Raw genomic sequence first — 19,755 nt, forward strand, 5'->3', positions numbered from 1 at the left:
CCCTCCACCTAGAAGAGTGGGTCCATAACCCCACAGCTATCCCCTGTCTTTGTAAAGTATGTTGTGTTTTTTATCCACCCTTACCCAGACTATGATTCTCTGTACCTGAGGCGAATGTCTGTCTTGTTCAGTGTCAAATACCTAGAAAGGTATCTGGCTAAATCAGTGTTCAAATGGTTGTAGAATGAAATGCCAGAGGGGAGTTGTTTTTAGAGCAAGCTATGTGTTTCCTTAATATTAATATAGATGCCACAAGCTGATTTATTCCTGAAATATTACACAATTTGCTCCCTTTTCAGTAGGGAAATTTTTTACATTTGTATATACTAATATTAAATTATCTATATATATGACAATCCATTCAAAATTAAAACCAACTGTGGAAAAAATTGTTATGGTTTGGCCTAATCTACCTCACCAAGTATACAGTTTGCCATCAAGGCCAAAAGCTACCCCCAGTGGTATTCTGCTAGGCAGCCAAAGACCCCACAGGTTTTGTTTTCCACATAATAAATAATAGCAATTCCTCCATAAACTATAATTTAATAAAGAGTTACTCCTCTGTCTCATCAATAACTTAAAAGGAAGAATGATAAACGATGTTCAAACCATATTTTGTAAAGAGAAAAACAGTCATCATGGCTCAATGCCAAAGGTAGAAAAGAGGCTTTCTGTAACCCACCCAAATCTGGCTACTTAATTCCCAGTGTACTAAAAAGCAGCTGAAACATATGTGGGTCACAAAACCAGAAATACTGCATGGGCTAAGCATGGCCACGGATAATCTGGGTAATAGGGAAGTAAATGTGAAGAAAAACATGGGTTTTCGAGGCCCACAGGCTATTAACTTAAAACCTCCTGTTTCATTAATAACACCTTGTCATTAAAAAATTAACAAGTTACGTTAGAGAAGCCGGGGATTTCCAGCCGGTTAGAGGCTCAACTGATTGCCATTTCTTCTCTAAGATATAATTCTGCAGGTCTTCGAAGATTCCTGGGCCACGATAACGGCGGAATATCCCATCCTTTGCACTATAAATATGAAAACAAGTAGAAAGCAAATGCATTAAAGCAACAGATGTTACAGATAATAAAAATTAAAACAGCTATTGGTCATACATCTGAACTCCATTTGAATTTTAAATGGACTCAACTGAAAAATATACACAGACAGAAATGAGAAAGCATTAATAGGCTTTATTACAAGTGATAAATCCAAACCTGAAAGTGTTAACATTCTATGTTATCACTATACAATGTGAGTCCTTGGCAGTGTTTAATATGCCAAGTTATTTTTTATTATTTTTGCTACCAATATTTTTACTTTAATTTTTCTCTTACAATAGTAATATAGCCATTGTTACCAAGTTTAAAACATTGCATCCACATTTTCAAGTGTATGTCATTCATGGTCCTCCCTTCAAACACCAACAAAAAACCTCATGTCCCCCTTCAACCTGGTCTCCCTCTCACCTACTTGCCGCAATCAGGGCTCCCAGGGAAGAGTCTAGGCTTGCTGTTTTCTCCTCTTTATGTCTCATTCACTACTTGGGGCAACAGGGGTTCTGCTCCCAGGACTCCCTTGAAACTGCTCATATTGGGGGTCTCCAATGACCCCTAGGTGCCATATCGCTTTCTGTCTCCTTCACCTGTCGCTAGCATTGTTCACTCACAGCTGAACACCACTTCCTTCCTCCTTTTGCTTAGCTTTTATGACAGGAGCTCTCTGGACTTCTTCCTGCTGCTCTGAGCATCCTTTCTCCAAATCTTTCACTCACCGTCTTCCTTTGCAGATGTCCTAAAGTCGGCCAATCCCAGGTTCTGTTCCTGACCTGCTTCCCTTCTCACCATACATGTTCTCTTTAGATATATTTTGATTGTTATTTACTTCAATGCTGAGGAATTCTCAATATATATCTCCAGTCTAGATCTTTCTCTTTTTTCCCCCAAGATGAAGTTTCACTCTTCTTGCCCAGGCTGTAGTGCAATGGTGCGATCCCAGCTCACTGCACTCTCCACCTCCCGAGTTCAAGTGATTCTTCAGCCTCAGCCGTTGGAGTAGCTGGGATTACAGGTGCGTGCCACCACACCTGGCTAATTTTTATATTTTTCGTGGAGGCAGGGTTTCACCTTGTCAGTCAGGCTTATCTTGAACTCCTGACCTCAGGTGATCCGCCCACCTCAGCCTCTCAAAGTGGTGGAATTACAGGCATCAGCCACCAGGCCCGGCACAGTCTAGATCTTTCTTCTGAGATCTGAGTCCTGACATCAAACTGTACCAAGACTTCTCCATTTGGAGCTGGGAAAGTTAATTCACCCTATCTTTTGTATTTCTGTCTCTATCTTCCAAACCTCCTTTTATTCTAATGGCTCCTTATCTTGCGATAGCTTTTACTAGTTAGCTACACATGGCCTGTGGTAGTCATCGTAGACTCTTTCTTCCCATGGCTAATCAGCCACCAAGTCCCATTGATCCCACCTCCTAGTTATCTCTCTAATCCACTTCTTCCAGTCTTTCGCCTGCCTGTAACTGAGTCTCTTTAGCCTCATCACTTAGCATGATCCAGCTATATCTGTGGTCCAGCCATACAGAACCAGTTCAAAGTTCTCAAAAGGTACCTCTTTTCTCTTGGGCTTTTATATGCTATCTCCTTTAACTGGAAAGACCTTCTCTACCTTGTTAATTTAATCCATTCCTACTTAGATACTAAGAACTGTCCCACCTCTGATATCATCAGAGAAATCTCTGACTCCTCCTACCCACCTGCCCCTGCCCAACATTAGGATTTCCTTCCCTGCAGCACTCCAGGCAAGCTTCTCTTGTCTCAGCTCTCACTCAGAGCACACCAGCCTTGTTTCTCTCACATGTTAAGCCGAATGAACGGCAGTCATGGAAGACAACTTAGAATTCCTGGTACACATCTATTGATTTCTAATCTTTGCAAGACCAGAAGATTATTTAAACTTACTGAAAAAATGCTGGGAGAGTGGTGACAAAGAAGCGGCCACTCAAACCTACAAGAAGCATAAACAGAACAAAAGTTACACTTAAGTCCTCCAAAAAAAGCATTCTTGGGGTCACTTTCATAATCACATTATTAAAATCCTTGCAATTATTGATTCCCATTTACTATTATTTTTTGACTTACAGAAATTTCATTTCTACCCATTTTTATTTACCTAACACTTTCCAGTAACTGACATACAAGTTGCTTATCTTCAGTGTGTTATCCTGGAATTTCCAGGTTTGAGCATCACTTGGATTGTAGAGAGGCTGAAGGGATAGGATTTAGAGTCATGCAAACTGGGGTTTTGCAAAGTTAAATACTGACTTCCCCATTTACTAACTTTATAACCTTAGATAATTTAACCTTTCTGAGTCTCAGTTACCTTCTCTGTAAAATGTGTGTATAAATGCCTCACTTAATTATTCTAAAGTTAGATTAGGTCAAGTATTAGGCTTACCATGGTGCTGGGTACATAGTGAAGGACTCAACAAACTACACGAATGCTTCTAACAGTTATCAGTTTAAAAAGAATAAGTAAAATGAAATGCTTAAGATCATGTATAATATATGTGAAAAGCATTTTTTTCAATCTGTCTTAGCAAACCTTTACTGAACACTAAGTACATATCAAAATGCTATGCTATGTGCACGTAAAGACAAAGATAAATAAAACCCTCAGTACCTCAACAAATATTGACCAAGCACCTTCTTTGTTCTAGAGACTGTGGTAACTGCTCAAGACACATGGATGAACAAAAACATGTACAACCTTTATTGTCACAGAGCTTATGGTCTAGTAGCAGAGGGAAAATACTTATTCAAATTTCACAATAACAACCACAAACAGAGAATGAAAATATCAAAAAAAAGTGGGGGAGGGCATGAAAAAAGTGCTGAATGAGACTAGGAATAAAGAACAGATCCCTGCCCTTTAAATGTTATACATAAATAATATTTGCATGGGCACCAAGAATTAGTAAAGAGAATGAAAGCTTAAGGATCCTCCTGGCCAACATGGAAGAATGACATCGGCATCACTTTAACATTTCCCATCACAGCTGCCTTTCCCACTGTAAAATAATGTGGACAAAATCAAATATCTATTCAAATTATTTGCTAGAATTATATAACTCTGTAGTCACCAGCAACTGAAAACACTGAAGCTTTACTTCTAATAATACAGGAAATTTGCTTTTACCTATTTTATATTTCTCATAATTTAGCAACAAATGATGAGTCTTCTTAAAGAATTCTCTATTTTATTTCATTCAGACCAAGTGGATTCCAAAAGATCTCAATTGTATTTAAGAGGAAACACAGTACTCCGGAGTAGTAAAAGCCAATGTCACAAAAAGAAACATTTACTACAAAAATCTGACATTGTACATTGGAAGAAAAAGTTGCATCACCAGAAATATAAACATAAGTGACCTGAAAAGAGGTCAACTGAGGATTGTAACAAGCACTTCTAAGCGCATTTTCAGCTGTGACATTGCTTGGAGTTTCACCCTAGAGGGGAACAAGGGCATTCTACAATATACTTCCAACTCTAAATTGCCAGGGGAAAAAGCATTGTTATTCCTAAATACTTTAAAAAACTAGTATATGCCTTTAGTTTCAGATAATTATTACAAACAGTTTCATATATTACTTCTTACCTAGCTATAGATTCTGAGGACCAGCCAAAAATTTTATCCAGGGACAGTTTTGCTATTAGGGATGTATATTTTATCTGGATGGCTTTTTAAAATGGAAAGACGAAGTTAAATAGTATCTCATCACTTCTTAGAGTTTTTTACTTGAATTTAGACAAGATTTCTACTAAATATTAGGCTTCACTTAAAGTGATTTTTTAACTTACTCTTTAAAATCTTTTTTATGTTCTTAGTCATCACTGGCTATGGCAATAAAGAATCAATCAGTAGAAAAAATTTAAAACACAATTATACAATATATAAAACATTTCCAGAATCAGAAGCCTTTAGTTTTAAGTCTTTTGGAAATTGCACCTTATTTCAGAAAACATAAATTATCTTTACAAATAAATATGCCCATTAAAATCAGTGAGTACAAAGAAAAAGCAACAAAGTACTGGTTGGTCTCTGAGATTTTTCTGCAGCATTCTGGTTCATGCTAAAAGGAGTAACAGGTCGGTTATTCCCAAAATTGCCAGATTAAAGGGTACAATAACTTTATGTCTCTTGATATGAATTGCCATGCTGTTTCAGTTACTACTGTACCAATTTACAAGGTCATCAATTAATGTTTATTAAAATAAAGATCAATAAATTATATCACCTCAAGATTACTTTCATTTATGTTTGTCAATATTTCTTCAAATGACAACCTATGTGGAATATTAATAATAAGGTTGCAGCATCCAACTCAGATGAGTTCGGTGTGCTGTCTGGAATAGCATTGTGTCATGTAAGGATATATTCAGTAAAATCAACAACAAAATCCAGAATAGCTGAAGTCTTCCTTGGATGATGACATAATACTAAATCCTCAACACCATAAGAAATTCAACTTAAGAAAAAAAAAAGTCACTTCTGGGAGACTAAAAGACACCCAAAAGCTCTGGGTTTCATCTCAGTGTTCCAAAAATGTCTTCTGACCTTTAACACTGATTCTATGAAGGGTCAAGAGAGATGTTCTTCACTTGAAAATTAAAACATGACCACCTTGGAACACAGAAGTACCATCTGAGATTGTGGCTTCAAGGTTTAAAAACACAGTTAAACGTGGATCTTGACAAAGAATTTGAACATTATAATAGTTTGTTTCAGGGTTAACGTAATAGATCACTGCAAAAACTTCAGTAAGCTTAGAAGAAACAACTGTACTCCTAAGCCTTTCCGTAAAAAAAACAAAGTTAGGCCACAAAGACTTCCAAAATTTCTGCATGCCTTTTTTGCTTTAAGGGTCACTTCCACTTTAAAATGAAGGCTGTGAAGCAACATAAAAAGGGCATAAATGGAGAATGCAGGATAGATTTTTAACTTTGTATCAGAAACTTATCTGAAACACATGCAGCAAAAGAAAGCAAAATTAAAAGCTTACAGAAAGAACAGAAATATGATAGAAAATGACATTTTGATAAGCCAAAACACAACAGAGATTATACAGGTTCAGAATCAGGAAAACAGAGATAGCTAATAGCTATTTATTAGCTATTGTTATACTATTTATTAGCTATTGTTATACTATTTATTAGCTGTGTTACCTTTCTCATGTTACTAACCCTCTCCTAGCCTCAGTTTTCTGAGTAAAACAGAGATAAACAGTTTGTTCTTCAAAGGGTTGTTAGGAAGCTAAAATGCATGTAAGGGTATAACACAAATACAGGCTGAATTAAATGCTCACTAAATGTTGTTATTATCACTGAAGAGGGTAGCAGAAGGAAAACACAATGAAAAAAAAAGAGTTAGCCTTACCTTTGAGATTGAAATAAGGTTGTCATCATAATGGAACACAAGATAAAATTTAAATTATAAAATTAAAACTATAACACTAACTGAAGCACAGTAAACTAAACTGGCTTCTGCATTAATGAGTAGTTTTAAAAAGAATTCTGACTCTTGGCTGTGGTAGGAGTCTGGCTTACCTCTAATCTAGTGAAATAGTCATCACCCACGGGGATCTATGAGCAGCTGCTGTTTTCCTGTCCTTGACAACTAAGCTCATCCGCATGGAACAGAAAACTTTAATACTCATTAAATTTAATTTCCCAAAGTCAATTCAACTGAAACATCACCTGATCTATGTAGTATTAAACAGGCAATGTAATATAACCTAATCTAAAGGATGTCCTTTCCTTGGCTTCTACATCTCAGCCATAAAAATTCAACATGATTATAGTCTCTATAGAGGAGATAATACAGGAGACAGGCAGGGAAGTGCTGGGAAGGGAAGGACCATCTGTGGAGAGGGCGCCACCCTCAGGCCTGTGCCCATGGACCTAGGTGAGAACAGGCATTTCTGTTTTTGTGCCCAAATGTTGCATTTCCCAAGACCACTCTGGCCCGCCACACCCCCATCCTGTGCATATATAAATCCCTAGTCTCTAGCAGGCACACAAGCAGCTGGGTGTCAAGATGAACACATCGGCAGAAGAACACACAGGCAGCTGAATATCAAGAAGACACTGAGAGGAGCATGCCTTTAGAAGGACACACCAGTAGAAGCACATACCAGCAGAAAACCAACACCTTCCCACTGCATCCCCTTTCTGACCTCTCCATCCACCTCACTGAGAGCTACTTCCATTCATTAAAACCTTGCACTCATTCTCCAAGCCCACATGTGATCTGATTCTTCTGGCACACCAAGGCAAGAAAGCCCAGGATACAGAAAGCCCTCTGTCCTTTCAATAAGGCAAGGGTGTCTAACTGAGCTAACACAAGCCACTTACAGATGGTTAAATTGAAAGAGCACACAGTAACACTCACCCACTGGGGCTTTAGCTGTAAACATTCAACACTATACACTGCCATGGAATTGGAGCCCCACAGCCTGCCCATCTGCACGTTAACCCTAGAGGTTTGAGCCACCAGGCACCGAAGAAGCAAGCCACACCCCATTGCACACCCTTCGAGGGGACAAGGAAACTTTTCCCATTTCATTGATAAGTCTGAAATCTTATTTTGTTTAAAATACTTAAAAGAATCTCTTATTAGATATACTGATGGAAAAGGTAAAAGATAACTAAAGAGTATACATGAACACTTCAAAATTATTGTTTCCCCTCTTTTTAAATTTTACTTACAGGGAAAGAATTGAAATTATTCCTTACTAGTGCTTCTGTGGTAAGGCAAGAATATACTAAGGAAGAGCCGCAACCAAACAGAAATGTGTATACAGAAATACACAGTAAAGTGTTCAACTATGGGGAAAAATAATATCATTTCCATAGGTTTCTACAGTTCATTCAAGACATCAGAGTTTGTAAAAAAGAAAGAAAGAGTTTCCAAGATAGAAGCAAGCTGCCCCAAAGACTTGCCAATGAGTTAGTACCACATAAGACACTCTTCTTTACTTGGCTTCCAGACCTCCTACTTCTCCCTCTCTTATCTCACTGGTACTCCCTCCTCTGCTGCAACTTCCTTTTTTTTTTTTTTTTTGAGATGGTCTTTCACTCTGGTTACCCAGGCTGGAGTACAATGGCATGATCTCAGCTCACTGCAACCTATGCCTCCCAGGTTCAAGTGGTTCCCCTGCCTCAGCCTCCTGAGTATAGGCACCCACCACCATGCCCAGCTAATTTTTATATTTTTAGTAGAGACGGGATTTCACCATATTGGCCAGGCTGGTCTTGAACTCCTGACCTCAGGTGATCGGCCCACCTCGGTCTCCCAAAGTGCTGGGATTACAGGCATGAGCCACCGCACCCAGCCACAACTTCTTTCTTCTAAATGTTGCAGTGACCAGTTCTCACTGCTCTAGCACACACAGATCCTCAATAATCTGAATTTTTCTTCTAGCTCCAAATGCCAAGTACACTGACTTACATCTGTAGTTCATCTCCATTTGGATGTCTATTTAGCATCCCAAACTTAGCCCCTGTCCCAAACCTACTTCTCCTCAGTCTTCTCCATTTCCTCCTTTTCCACCACTTCTGGCAACCAATCCATCAGAAAACCCTAGTATCTCAAATCCAACCACTTACCACTGCTGTTACAAGTCCAAGTCATCACCTTCGCAACTCTGGACTACTGATTTACTGCCTAACCATTCTCCCTGCTTCCTTCTGATACCCTGTAGTCAAGTTTTTCACATAGCTGCCAAAGGAATTATTTTAAAATATAAATCATACTTCTCTTCTGCTCCAATCTTCCAGTTGCTCCCTATCCATACTTTGTAGAAAATCTAAACTTCTCGCCATAACCAACAAGACCTCATAGGGTGTCATCCACAGCTACTTCTCCATCCCCATTTATCTCAAGTACTCCACTGACTGTCATATTGTTGCCCAAATAAGGCAAGTACGCTGCTTCCTACACGTGGTGTTTGCTCTGCCTGGAATGCTCCTCCCACAAAGCTTGTTGAAATTTACTTCCTCAATTTACCAAGACCTCTAGGTAAATAGGTTTTTTGATAAATTGAAAAAGTAAATTTTGTACATTTTTATCCAAATTTTTCTTCATATCCCTTACCAACATTTGACATTATTTGCCAGTTTTCTTTTATTACTATTTATCTCCTCCACTACAGTAGCTCAATGAGGAGCCAGGCCTCTATTCTCCTTATTCCCCTTTCTATCACTGGTATCTAGAACACAGCCTGTTTACTTACAGTAGAAACTCAAGACCATCCTGGTCAACAAGGTGAAACCCTGTCTCTACTAAAAATACAAAAATTAGCTGGGCATGGTGGTGCGCGCCTGTAGTCCCAGCCACTCGGGAGGCTGAGGGAGGAGAATTGCCTGAACCCAGGAGGCGGAGGTTGCTGTGAGCAGAGATCGTGCCATTGCACTCCAGCCTGGGCAAAAAGAGCGAAACTCCATCTCAAAATAAAAAAAAAAAAAAAAAAAGAAACTCAAATACTTGTTGAATAAACACATTACTTCTAATCACTATTAAAAAATTAATTGAAAGCATTAAATTTGTAATTCAAAGTAAAATTATAAATTTAAAACAGTATAATCTTAAATGAAATATTCTACAGGTCTCTTGAATAATCATGCATGTAGAAGTTTATCTCCTATTTTTTATTTATGAGTTGAACTTTTAAATTTTTTTCATTTAAAATAATTCTAGGGGGTCCAAAGTGGCTCCCGCCGGAGGTCATGGCGCTCGCGAAGGCGAGGTCATCAGTTCAAGGCTAACCTGAGCAACCTCATAAGCCCAAACTGATTGGCAAAAAAAAAAATAAAATTAAATTAAAAATTAAAAAAATAATAAAATAAAAAAAATAATTCTAGAGCCTCTGCCTATAAAAAATTGTTCAAACACATAAAATAATCATCTTTTATTAGAATTTTTTTCAGTATTCCTACAGAATACCAGAGTCTTCCCTTCTTCTTTAATGAGTATTTCAAGTATATATAGCTTAGATATACATAAAACCAAGTCAACCCTGAATGTATTAAAAATAATTCTTAAAATCAATTTCTCTCTTACTTCATTATCAAGAAAACCTAATCAATTCACAATGTTAAAAATAGCTGAAGTCTACATTTTTAAAAGGAAAGAGTATATTTAACTAAACATTAGATTTGTGAACCCATCCCAAGGCTGTTTAATTCTTTTAATTCAAATCATGCTATAAATTCAGGGCAGGTATACCAAATTATTGAAATGTAAATTGACAAGCTGCCTTTTTAAGAAACCCATCATAAAATGTGCCTGGTGCACAGTAATTAACAAGTCTTATACCTGATTTTATTTTACTTAAACTCTAAAGATGAAGCAAGTTTCCAGCAAAAATGTATTTGCAACGATTTAGCCTCCAAACAGAATAACTAATTTTAACAGCTAAAACCATGAACTAATAGCTATAATTGCCCATCTCTGGATGGAGGGCAGACAGGTGGATTTGCTTCAAATGCTAACAAAGATAGAGGCATGAGGATACATGGCTTTTAATAGAAATCTCGCTCCATGGGTTTGCTGACACATCAATTTTAACATATATCATCCATTTTGTTGTCCAACTAACCGGTACTTCATTACTTTGTGTGTTTTGAACACACAGTTTATTATAGAAAATGAATACGCCCATCTTCTTTTTGCCCTTGTAAAAGGATGCAGGGATGCAGTAGGTATAAACGGAACGTCAATAAAAAAGATGACTATTAAAATTTGAAAATAGCAGAAATAAAGGGTATTCAAATAGGAAAGGAGGAAGTCAGATTATCTCTATTTGCAGACAACATGATTTTATATCTAGAAGACCCCATAGTCTCAGCCCAAAATCTCCTGAAACTGATAAGCAACTTCAGCAAAGTCTCGAGATACAAAATCAATGTGCAAACATCACAAGCATTCCTCTACACCAATAACAGACTTAAAGAAAGCCAAATCAAGAATGAATTACCATTCACAATTGCTACAAAGAGAATAAAATACCTAGGAATACAACTAACAAGGAATGTAAAGGACCTCTTCAAGGAGAACTACAAACCACTGCTCAACGAAATAAGAGAGGACACAAACAGATAGAGAAACATTCCATATTCACTGTTAGGAAGACTCATTATCATGAAAATGGCCATACTGCCTGAAGTAATTTACAGATTCAATGCTATCCCCATCAAGCTACCAATGACCTTCTTCACAAAACTGGAAAAAACCACCTTAAACTTCATATGGAACCAAAAGACAGCCCGCATAGCCAAGTCAATTCTAAGCAAAAAGAACAAAGTGGGAGGCATCACAGTACCAGACTTCAAACTATACTTCAAGGCTACAGTAATCAAAACAGCATGGTATGGGTACCAAAACAGAGATATAGACCAATGGAACAGAACAGAAGCCTTGGAGGCAACACCACACATCTACAACCATCTGGACTTTGACAAACCTGACAAAAACAAGCAATGGGGAAAGGAGTCCCTGTTTAATAAATGGCGTTGGGAAAACTGGCTAGCCATGTGCAGAAAGCAGAAACTGGACCCCTTCCTGACACCTTACACTAAAATTAACTCCAGATGGATTAAAGAGTTAAACATAAGACCTAACACCATAAAAACCCTAGAAGAAAACCTAGGCAAAACCATTCAGGACATTTGTGTAGTCAAGGACTTCATGATCAAAATACCAAAAGCATTGGCACCAAAAGCCAAAATAGACAAATGGGACCTAATCAAACTCCACAGCTTCTGCACATCAAAAGAAAGTCATTAGAGTGAATTGGCAACCAACAGAATGAAAAAAATTTTTTTTAATCTACCCATCTGACAAAAGGCTAATATCCAGAATCTACAAAGAACTAAAATAGATTTACAAGAAAAAAACAAGCCCATTCAAAAGTGGGAAAAGTATGTGAATAGATACTTTACAAAAAAAGACATATATGAGGCCAAAAAACATATGAAAAAAATGCTCACCATCACTGGTCATTAGAGAAATGCAAATCAAAACTACATTGAGATACCATCTCACACCAGTTAGAATGGTGATCATTAAAAAATCAGGAGACAACAGATGCTGGAGAGGATATGGAGAAACAGGAACATTTTTACACTGCTGGTGGGGGTGTAAATTAGTCCAACCATTGTGGAAGACAGTGTGGCGATTCCTCAAGGACCTAGAAATAGAAATTCCATTTTACCCAGCAATCCCATTACTGGGTATATATCCAAAGGATTATAAATCGTTCTACTATAAGGACACATGCACACGAATGTTCACTGTAGCACTGTTTACAATAGCAAAGACCTGGAACTAACCCAAATGCCCATTGATGATAGACTGGACTGGGAAAATGTGGCACATAAATACCATGGAATGCTATGCAGCCATAAAAAATGATGAGTTCGTGTCCTTTGTAGGGACATGGATGAACCTGGAAACCATCACTCTTAGCACACTGACACAAGAACAGAAAATCAAACACCGGATGTTCTCACTCATAGGTGGGTGTTGAACAATGAGAACACATGGACACAGGGAGGGGAGCATCACACACTGGGGTCTGTTGGGGGGAAATAGGGGAGGGACAGTGGGAGATGGGGCGTTAAGGAGAGATAGCATGGGGAGAAATGCCAGATATAGGTGATGGGGAGGAAGGCAGCAAATCACACTGCCATGTGTGAACCTATGCAACAATCTTGCATACTCTTCACATGCACCCCGAACCTAAAATGCAATAAAAAAATAAATAAATAAAAATAGAAATAAATTTGAAAATAGCTAAATTTTGGAGATTTAGATTATAAAAGACCAACTTCTCAATTTATATATAATATAAAGTTATTTTAAAACTGCAAACACTGACAGGCACAGTGGCTAATGCCTGTAATCCCAGAACTTTGGAGGCCGAGGAGGGCGGATCATGAGGTCAGGCATTTGAAATTAGCCTAACCAACATGGTGAAACCCTGACTCTACCAAAAAAAAAAAAATTAGCCAGGCCAGGTGGCTGATGCCTGTAATCCTAGCTACTCAGGAGGTTGCCTCCCAGGTTCAAGCAATTCTCCTGCTGCAACCAAAACTGTACCACTGCACTCCAGTGTGCATGACACAGTGAGACTCAGTCTCAAAAACAAAGAATGCAAATACAAATTTATTGTATATATCTTTTCAGAATGTAAAAGTCTCTGTATCTCTCCAGTCCTCAGGGTAAAAATCACTATTTCTTATGAAAAATTATATGATTCACAGCTAATCAGTGTAGACAGAATGACAGAATTAGAAATTTTCTCTTCTGGAATCACAGTAACTGATTCAGATAAGAGCAACATGGATCTTAAAACCCCAAAGAATCATCCCAGATGATTCTTTGCTAATCACAGTGTGGGATCCTTTCTTCATAATTGAGATACTTAGTGTCATCACCATAACCAAGTGCTTAAGCTTAACAGTACTACTAACAGGGACAGCATGTGCCTTCTAATGATGTAATATGAAGTCACAGTATCATCTATGACATACTCTTGCCATAAATGTCTAACCTAAATCAGGCACCTAAACTCTCAGTTTGTAGAAAATGCTCATATGAGTTAATATCCTTTTAAGTTACATGTTACCATAAGGAAACACCTAGGAAAATCCTAGCCTGATATTTTCAGAATATCAATGTCACTTTTAAAATGGGGGATAACTGTCAATTGAGAGAGAGTAAAAAGATGTAACAACCAAACATAATTTATGAACCATGATTGAGTCCTCAGTCAAAAAACTGTTAAAAAAAAAAGACACATGGGATTAACATCCTGAAGAATTGAAGGGTAAATTATCACAATGTCTGTAACTTACTTTCAAATGGTTCAGCAAAATAAAAACAGAAATATATATGCAAATACGTATGTGCAAACACACACATGCAGAGACAGACCCAGGTATGCCAAAATGTAATCTGCTAATTAAAGGTGTCCAGTTCATGGGTAATCAATATCCTAGACTCTCAATGTTTCTACATGCTTGAAAAAACTCAAAATAAAAAGTTGTTAAACTTTTGCAGTTTATGTTCAACATTTACGGTACCTGGCTCTTGAATGACATCTACCTTCCCCACACTGATCTGAAGTATTTCACCATTCTTTGCAAAAGCCTCCCATTCTGAATCAGTCTGCTGGCAGGATGGACACCATGGGGCATAACTAGAAGAGAAGAATAAGAATTATAGTAATAAACATATGGGAAAAAATCTGTAAAACAAACTAGAGTAATAGAATATTTAAATTAAAAAATAAATTCTTAGAAAGAAGAATTATAAAAGGAGGCTTTTCCAAAGTCATTTAATATAGAAAACCAGAAGCACATTGTTCTCCCCTAGGATTTAATGTATGAATGTCAATTCTATAGGAAAAAAATTGGCCAAAGTTTGAGAATATTTCCAATAACTATTATTAACCATAAACATTTTATTTCAATGTTAGTAGTACAATTTTCTTACTCTCCAGATAGCTTTTGATTTTTGAGGGGAAGCACTCCTTTTACTGCCTCACTAAAGGAGGATAATTTTCACAGGGTGCACCTAAACCAGCAAAACCGGTTTCAAATCCATCAAAGCTACAGATCTGATGGGCAGAGATCAGATCTGCTGCTTGAGCATCCTCAACAATGTTTCCAAGATCTATGGCAATTCTGAACTATTCTGAAAAGGAAAGTAGAAGCTATAGGCTAAACCAGCTCTAATCCAACACTGTCTTAAATTTAGCAGCAGTTAAAAATACCTTGGCTTTCAAGTCAGAACTCTACTTTTTACAGTAATTTTTCATTCAGTAAATACTAAGAAAGCACTATAGTAGAAGCTGAGGCAACAGTTGTGAAGGAGATTTGGTGCCTCCTCTCCTTGTGGATGGTACCATCCAGAGATGAACAGAGAGAAGCATTGGGGCAAACACTATTACTACTCTTATTTTTGTGTCTGTTTAACATTTTTCATAATAAAGGCTTGAATCAATAGAGAAATATACCAACTTGTGGATGAGCAGGCTGAGCATTTTTAAAATGTCAATGTTCTCCAATTTATTTTTCATTTGTTCCATTCCTGAATTGTTATTTACAAAATGTGGCACCTATTATGTTTGTATTAAGGGAGGAAAGGGGCCAGGGGAGAGAAAGTAGAAAAGAATGCCTGCCAACAAAATATAACACTCTCACACACAAAACGCCTTAAGAAGGGAAGCAAAGTAAGGGAAAAGTAAAAAAATTGATCAAATCCTCTAACAAGATTTAGGCTCAAAGGTGCCTGTCAGGTCACTATTTACAAATCCCCTCAACATTTTGAACTGTACAAAAAGCATGTTGATAAGTACCATTCAAAAAAATCAGTGCAATTACACACACAAACCAACTTTGCTGAACAACAAAATAAAAACAGAAAGCTGAAGTTGGGCAAGATTTTGATCTTTCACATTATAAAAGAGGAGTTCAGGGTTAAAAAGCCAAGACTAGGAGAAGGAATGCATGTATTTCATGAAAAGTATTGAAAATTAGGCAGAACCCAAAAGAGAACTGGCTACCTACCCAAAGCCAAAGCATTCATTACTCTCTCCAGCCAGGCCCCAGAAGCAGCAAGACTTAGCAAGCACAGCTGTTCACCATTTCTAGAAAAGACTACTTTACAGCTGATTCCAAGATCATGCTAAAACCTCATTAATCTTCCCATTAGAGCTCACTGTCCAAATTCTGAGATCCAGAAGAAAGGAATAACAAAATAATCTGCAGACATCTTTCAATATGGATTTTGTAAAACATTCGTGACTCTCTATTTCCAGGGAAAAAAATACATTATTGATATATGGTAGGTGTTCAATAAACATTTGCTGAATAAAGAATTATATCAACTTTAATGAAAATCATATTCTTCATCTGAGAAAATAGTTACTTTCTATGTAGTTTCTAAATATCGAAGTAACAGATGAGACTCAGGCAGTTGGCAAACTTTAGGGGAAAAAAAAGGAATTCTGAATTATTAAGTAAATTTCAACAGGCATTCCATGATATTGGATAAGAGCTCTGCCAGAGCAATCAGAAAGATCAACCAGGAATTAACCATGGTATTCTGGGCAGGTTAATAATCTCTCCATGCCTCAGCTTCCTCAGTTGTAAAATGGGATAATTATGGTAGCTATCTTAAAAGGTTATTGAGAGATTAGATGAAATATGAAGCAGGCACATACTGCTTTAATAGGAGCAATCATTAATACAAATTACATTTGTAATATTATTTGGGGTCCAAGACATTTTTACAATGCATTAGCTCATCTGACCTTACAGCCTCACTGCCAAACAGACAAAGCAGGTATACAGACTTGCTTAGGACCACTCAGAGCAAGAATCCAGAGAGGTATTTCTTTGATAAAAATCATCAAAGATTATAAAACTCTACACTAACACCCAGAGGGAGAAAGAGAGAAGTTATAGGAAAGTAACAAGAATAAGGAAACTATCTTGAAGTGTAACATAATGAACTTCAGATCCTCTTTATTTCCCTAGATTCTCTTTGCATATAAGTCAGAGGCACATTTTTGACATCAGTAATTATTAAATCATGCAAATTTCATAATTTAAAAAATCTCAGGCTTTAATCTCTAGATAGCCTATTACATACGTTTTTTAATGGTGAAACTGACGTTCAGATATACAATTATAATACATCCTCAGATATGCCATTGAGGTAATTTTAGATATGCCATTTCTACATAGCTGCTATTCACTGGTCTGTGGCACTGTTAATGGCATTATTTCACAGATTTAACCAGAGCTGATTTGTGTTGGAATGTGCCCAGTTTTCAGTGGCAGAGATAAGCCAGCTCTGAGTCCTTAGCATGGGAACTGGTCCATTGTTGCTGCAGTTTTTAACGTTTTTAGTATTCTTTCGTATATAAAGAACAGTAATTTGTGCAAAAATTTAGAAACTAAGTAAAATACCTCCAGGGACAAAATGAATGCAAGGATAAGTCATGTGACCTTCATGCTCTTCTCTCACCGTGTACATATACATACACACATATATATATATATATATATATAATTTATGTATATATGCATAAATTAAACATCAAAAAGAACATGAACATGATCTTCATTAGTAGTTATTTCAAATTAGTGCACACTGGCAATCTTATCCTAAGAACTGTAAGAGATATGACCTACCATAACTTTGTCTCTTACACATAATCCTTAAGAGCCTCCAAGAGCAGTTAGCTCCATTATAGTCAGAGAAACTGTAAATCAGTATCTTTTCTACTGCACTTTTGTTGACTCGTTTGCAGGTCACAATGGTATGTAAAATTAGTAAACTTCATAAAGATATTTGAAATATATTCCAGATAGCCAAAAAGCTCTGCTAAATTACACCAACGTATATACCAGTGCAGTTTTTAACCATTTCTGGGAAATGAAATTCAACAGCATGCTTTTGTTTTCCATGTTAGTATTCATGTCCAAAGTGACCTGAGGTCCTGCCTGATGTAAGGTGAAGGACCCTGAATCTTTAATTCCATGAACTTACCGAATTTGGTGTAAGATTTCATTAGCTACGCCAAATATTTCAGAGAAGGGCTGAATTATATTTCCTAGAAAGGAAATTTTATTTATGATAAATTTTTATTTACCAATAAAGAACTCTTCTTCTGTTTTGACTCTAATTTCACCAGTGTTTCTCAGTGCACTCTTTTCTCCTTTTTCTTTCCGTGCAGAAGTGAGATGGCCAAAAACAAATCCAGTCAATTTTCACTTAGAAGAACTTACTTTGATTAAAATGCTCAGAGTACTCAGTAACAATGAAGAGGAAAAAGGTATGCTAGATTCATCTTTCTACAACTTAATAAAGGAAACTAAATCAAAATGTCAACAAAAGAAGTCTTAACTACCTCAAGTGTCATTCTTCTTTTGGGCAAATTGTGGAATGACTCATGAATTGAAAGTCTTATGCTCAAATTTATTTATTTGGACAATAATTTCTAGAACATGCTATCACAAAAGATAAACATAAAAACTAGCAGCTCTATGAAAATCATAACACTGCTAGAAAAAGTGAAATTCATGATTTTTCACTAGAATTAACACTCCAGGAAAGTAGGGACTGCTGCATCACCTGCACCTAGAACAGAGCCAGTAAAGTCCTAGGCCACCACAATAAATATTCCATTAGTGACCCCATGGGAGATGACAGCAATTATCCTTAAGACTTCAGAAGATATATAAAGATGTCTCCTTCAGTGATATGCTTGAAGAAGTGCCTGATTAAAAGAACAATTAGTCTATTATTCACTCATTTATCTAGTCACAAAGTATTTTTTGAACATGAACTACTTGTGAGTTATTAAAGCACTGGAGATAAACAGGGAAGGAAAAAATAACCTTGTTCCTTTACTTAAAAGCTTAGAATAGAGGTAGTCAAAGAAAGACCTAGTACAAAAGTATATAAATAAATTTATAACTACTACTTGTGACAGGACCCTGCTAGACACAACCAAAGCATAATGAGATAGAATTTTCCTGCACGTTGGGATGTTGGGGGGGCAGGACACCTGTTTAAGTGGTGAACAGTGTCAAGAATGGGCATATACTAAAATGTTCTTTACTTGCAGAAACTAGAGAGGTGGTAAGAGCTTGGATGGGCCTTTGAATCCTTTAAGAACAAGGCCTCCTCTCAGGTGAGTCAGGTTGCTGGCCAGACGAGGGCCTAAGCAAGAGTCAACCAGGTTCTGTGCCTCCTTCCAGGCTCCCCACAAGAACTAGGAACTGCATATCAAAACCTGCAAAGCTCAGGCCGGCATTAGAGTTATGGCCTTGCTCACTACTTACTAAGGATCTGGCATTAGCCAAAGCTTAAATCTTTTTTTTTTTTTAATCTCCCCTAGTCGGTAAGAATAAGAATAATAATTCTTCACTAGATTTCTGGGATGATCAAATAAAATAGTATTTGAAACATGTGATGTAAGCAACTAACTGTTAAGTGTCATTCTGATGAGGAGGAGGAGGAAGTGGAGGAGGCAGATGCAGGTGATAAGTGTGACAAGTTTTAATGAGACTTTAAACCCTTTGTGGAGACTATCTAAAATCCAACATTTGCATGTTTTTAAATACCAATAACAGTACCTAAAGCAGTGGTTTTCAATTAGAAGCATTTAGTAGTGTGCACAGGGGATGGGAGCTATAAGTTTTTGATGTCACATGACTGAGACTACTACTACAATATAATGGGCAAGGATGCCAAAGATTCTGCAACACGTGGGCCATCCCTACACACCGAAGAACTGTCCACCAAAAATGCCAATAGTGCCCTGTTGGGAAGCACTGATAAATGTCCAACACAGAGGAAGCATTCAGGAAAAATTTACTAAATAAATGAACATAACTTACACAACATATTTCCTTCAGAGCACAGTAGGCCAATCTCTTGGAAACCTCATTCTTCTTTACCTTCCCAGGTCCCCAACACTGAACCTGACATAGAAACATTTAATGACTCTCTCTCAAACATTCCATCAAGACCTCAAGGCAATGTATTAAAATGCAAAAAACTGTAACTATTTCACATGGGCAAGCTAAGGCAATGATGTTCAACACATTCTCTCCATGTATAAAGGAAGACTGGAAAGACAATACTAAAACCCAGAGGTCCTACAG

The 19,755-nt window shown here is 37.2% G+C and overlaps 1 protein-coding gene across 1 annotated transcript in view; it reads right to left on the reverse strand.

Moving 5' to 3' along the window:
* The window catches only part of TMX4 (thioredoxin related transmembrane protein 4), a 44,101-nt gene that overhangs the window by 20,928 nt on the left and 3,418 nt on the right, over positions 1 to 19,755 (reverse strand). Inside the window, exons 2-4 of the mRNA XM_002747347.7 lie at positions 14,155 to 14,270; positions 2,970 to 3,015; positions 904 to 1,032 (exon numbers count right to left, since the gene is read on the reverse strand). Of these exons, the coding sequence (XP_002747393.3) occupies positions 904 to 1,032; positions 2,970 to 3,015; positions 14,155 to 14,270 (291 nt within the window). The remainder of the gene's footprint in view (positions 1 to 903; positions 1,033 to 2,969; positions 3,016 to 14,154; positions 14,271 to 19,755) is intronic.

Source organism: Callithrix jacchus, chromosome 5, assembly GCF_049354715.1.
Source record: "Callithrix jacchus isolate 240 chromosome 5, calJac240_pri, whole genome shotgun sequence".
Classification (NCBI taxonomy): domain Eukaryota; kingdom Metazoa; phylum Chordata; class Mammalia; order Primates; family Cebidae; genus Callithrix; species Callithrix jacchus.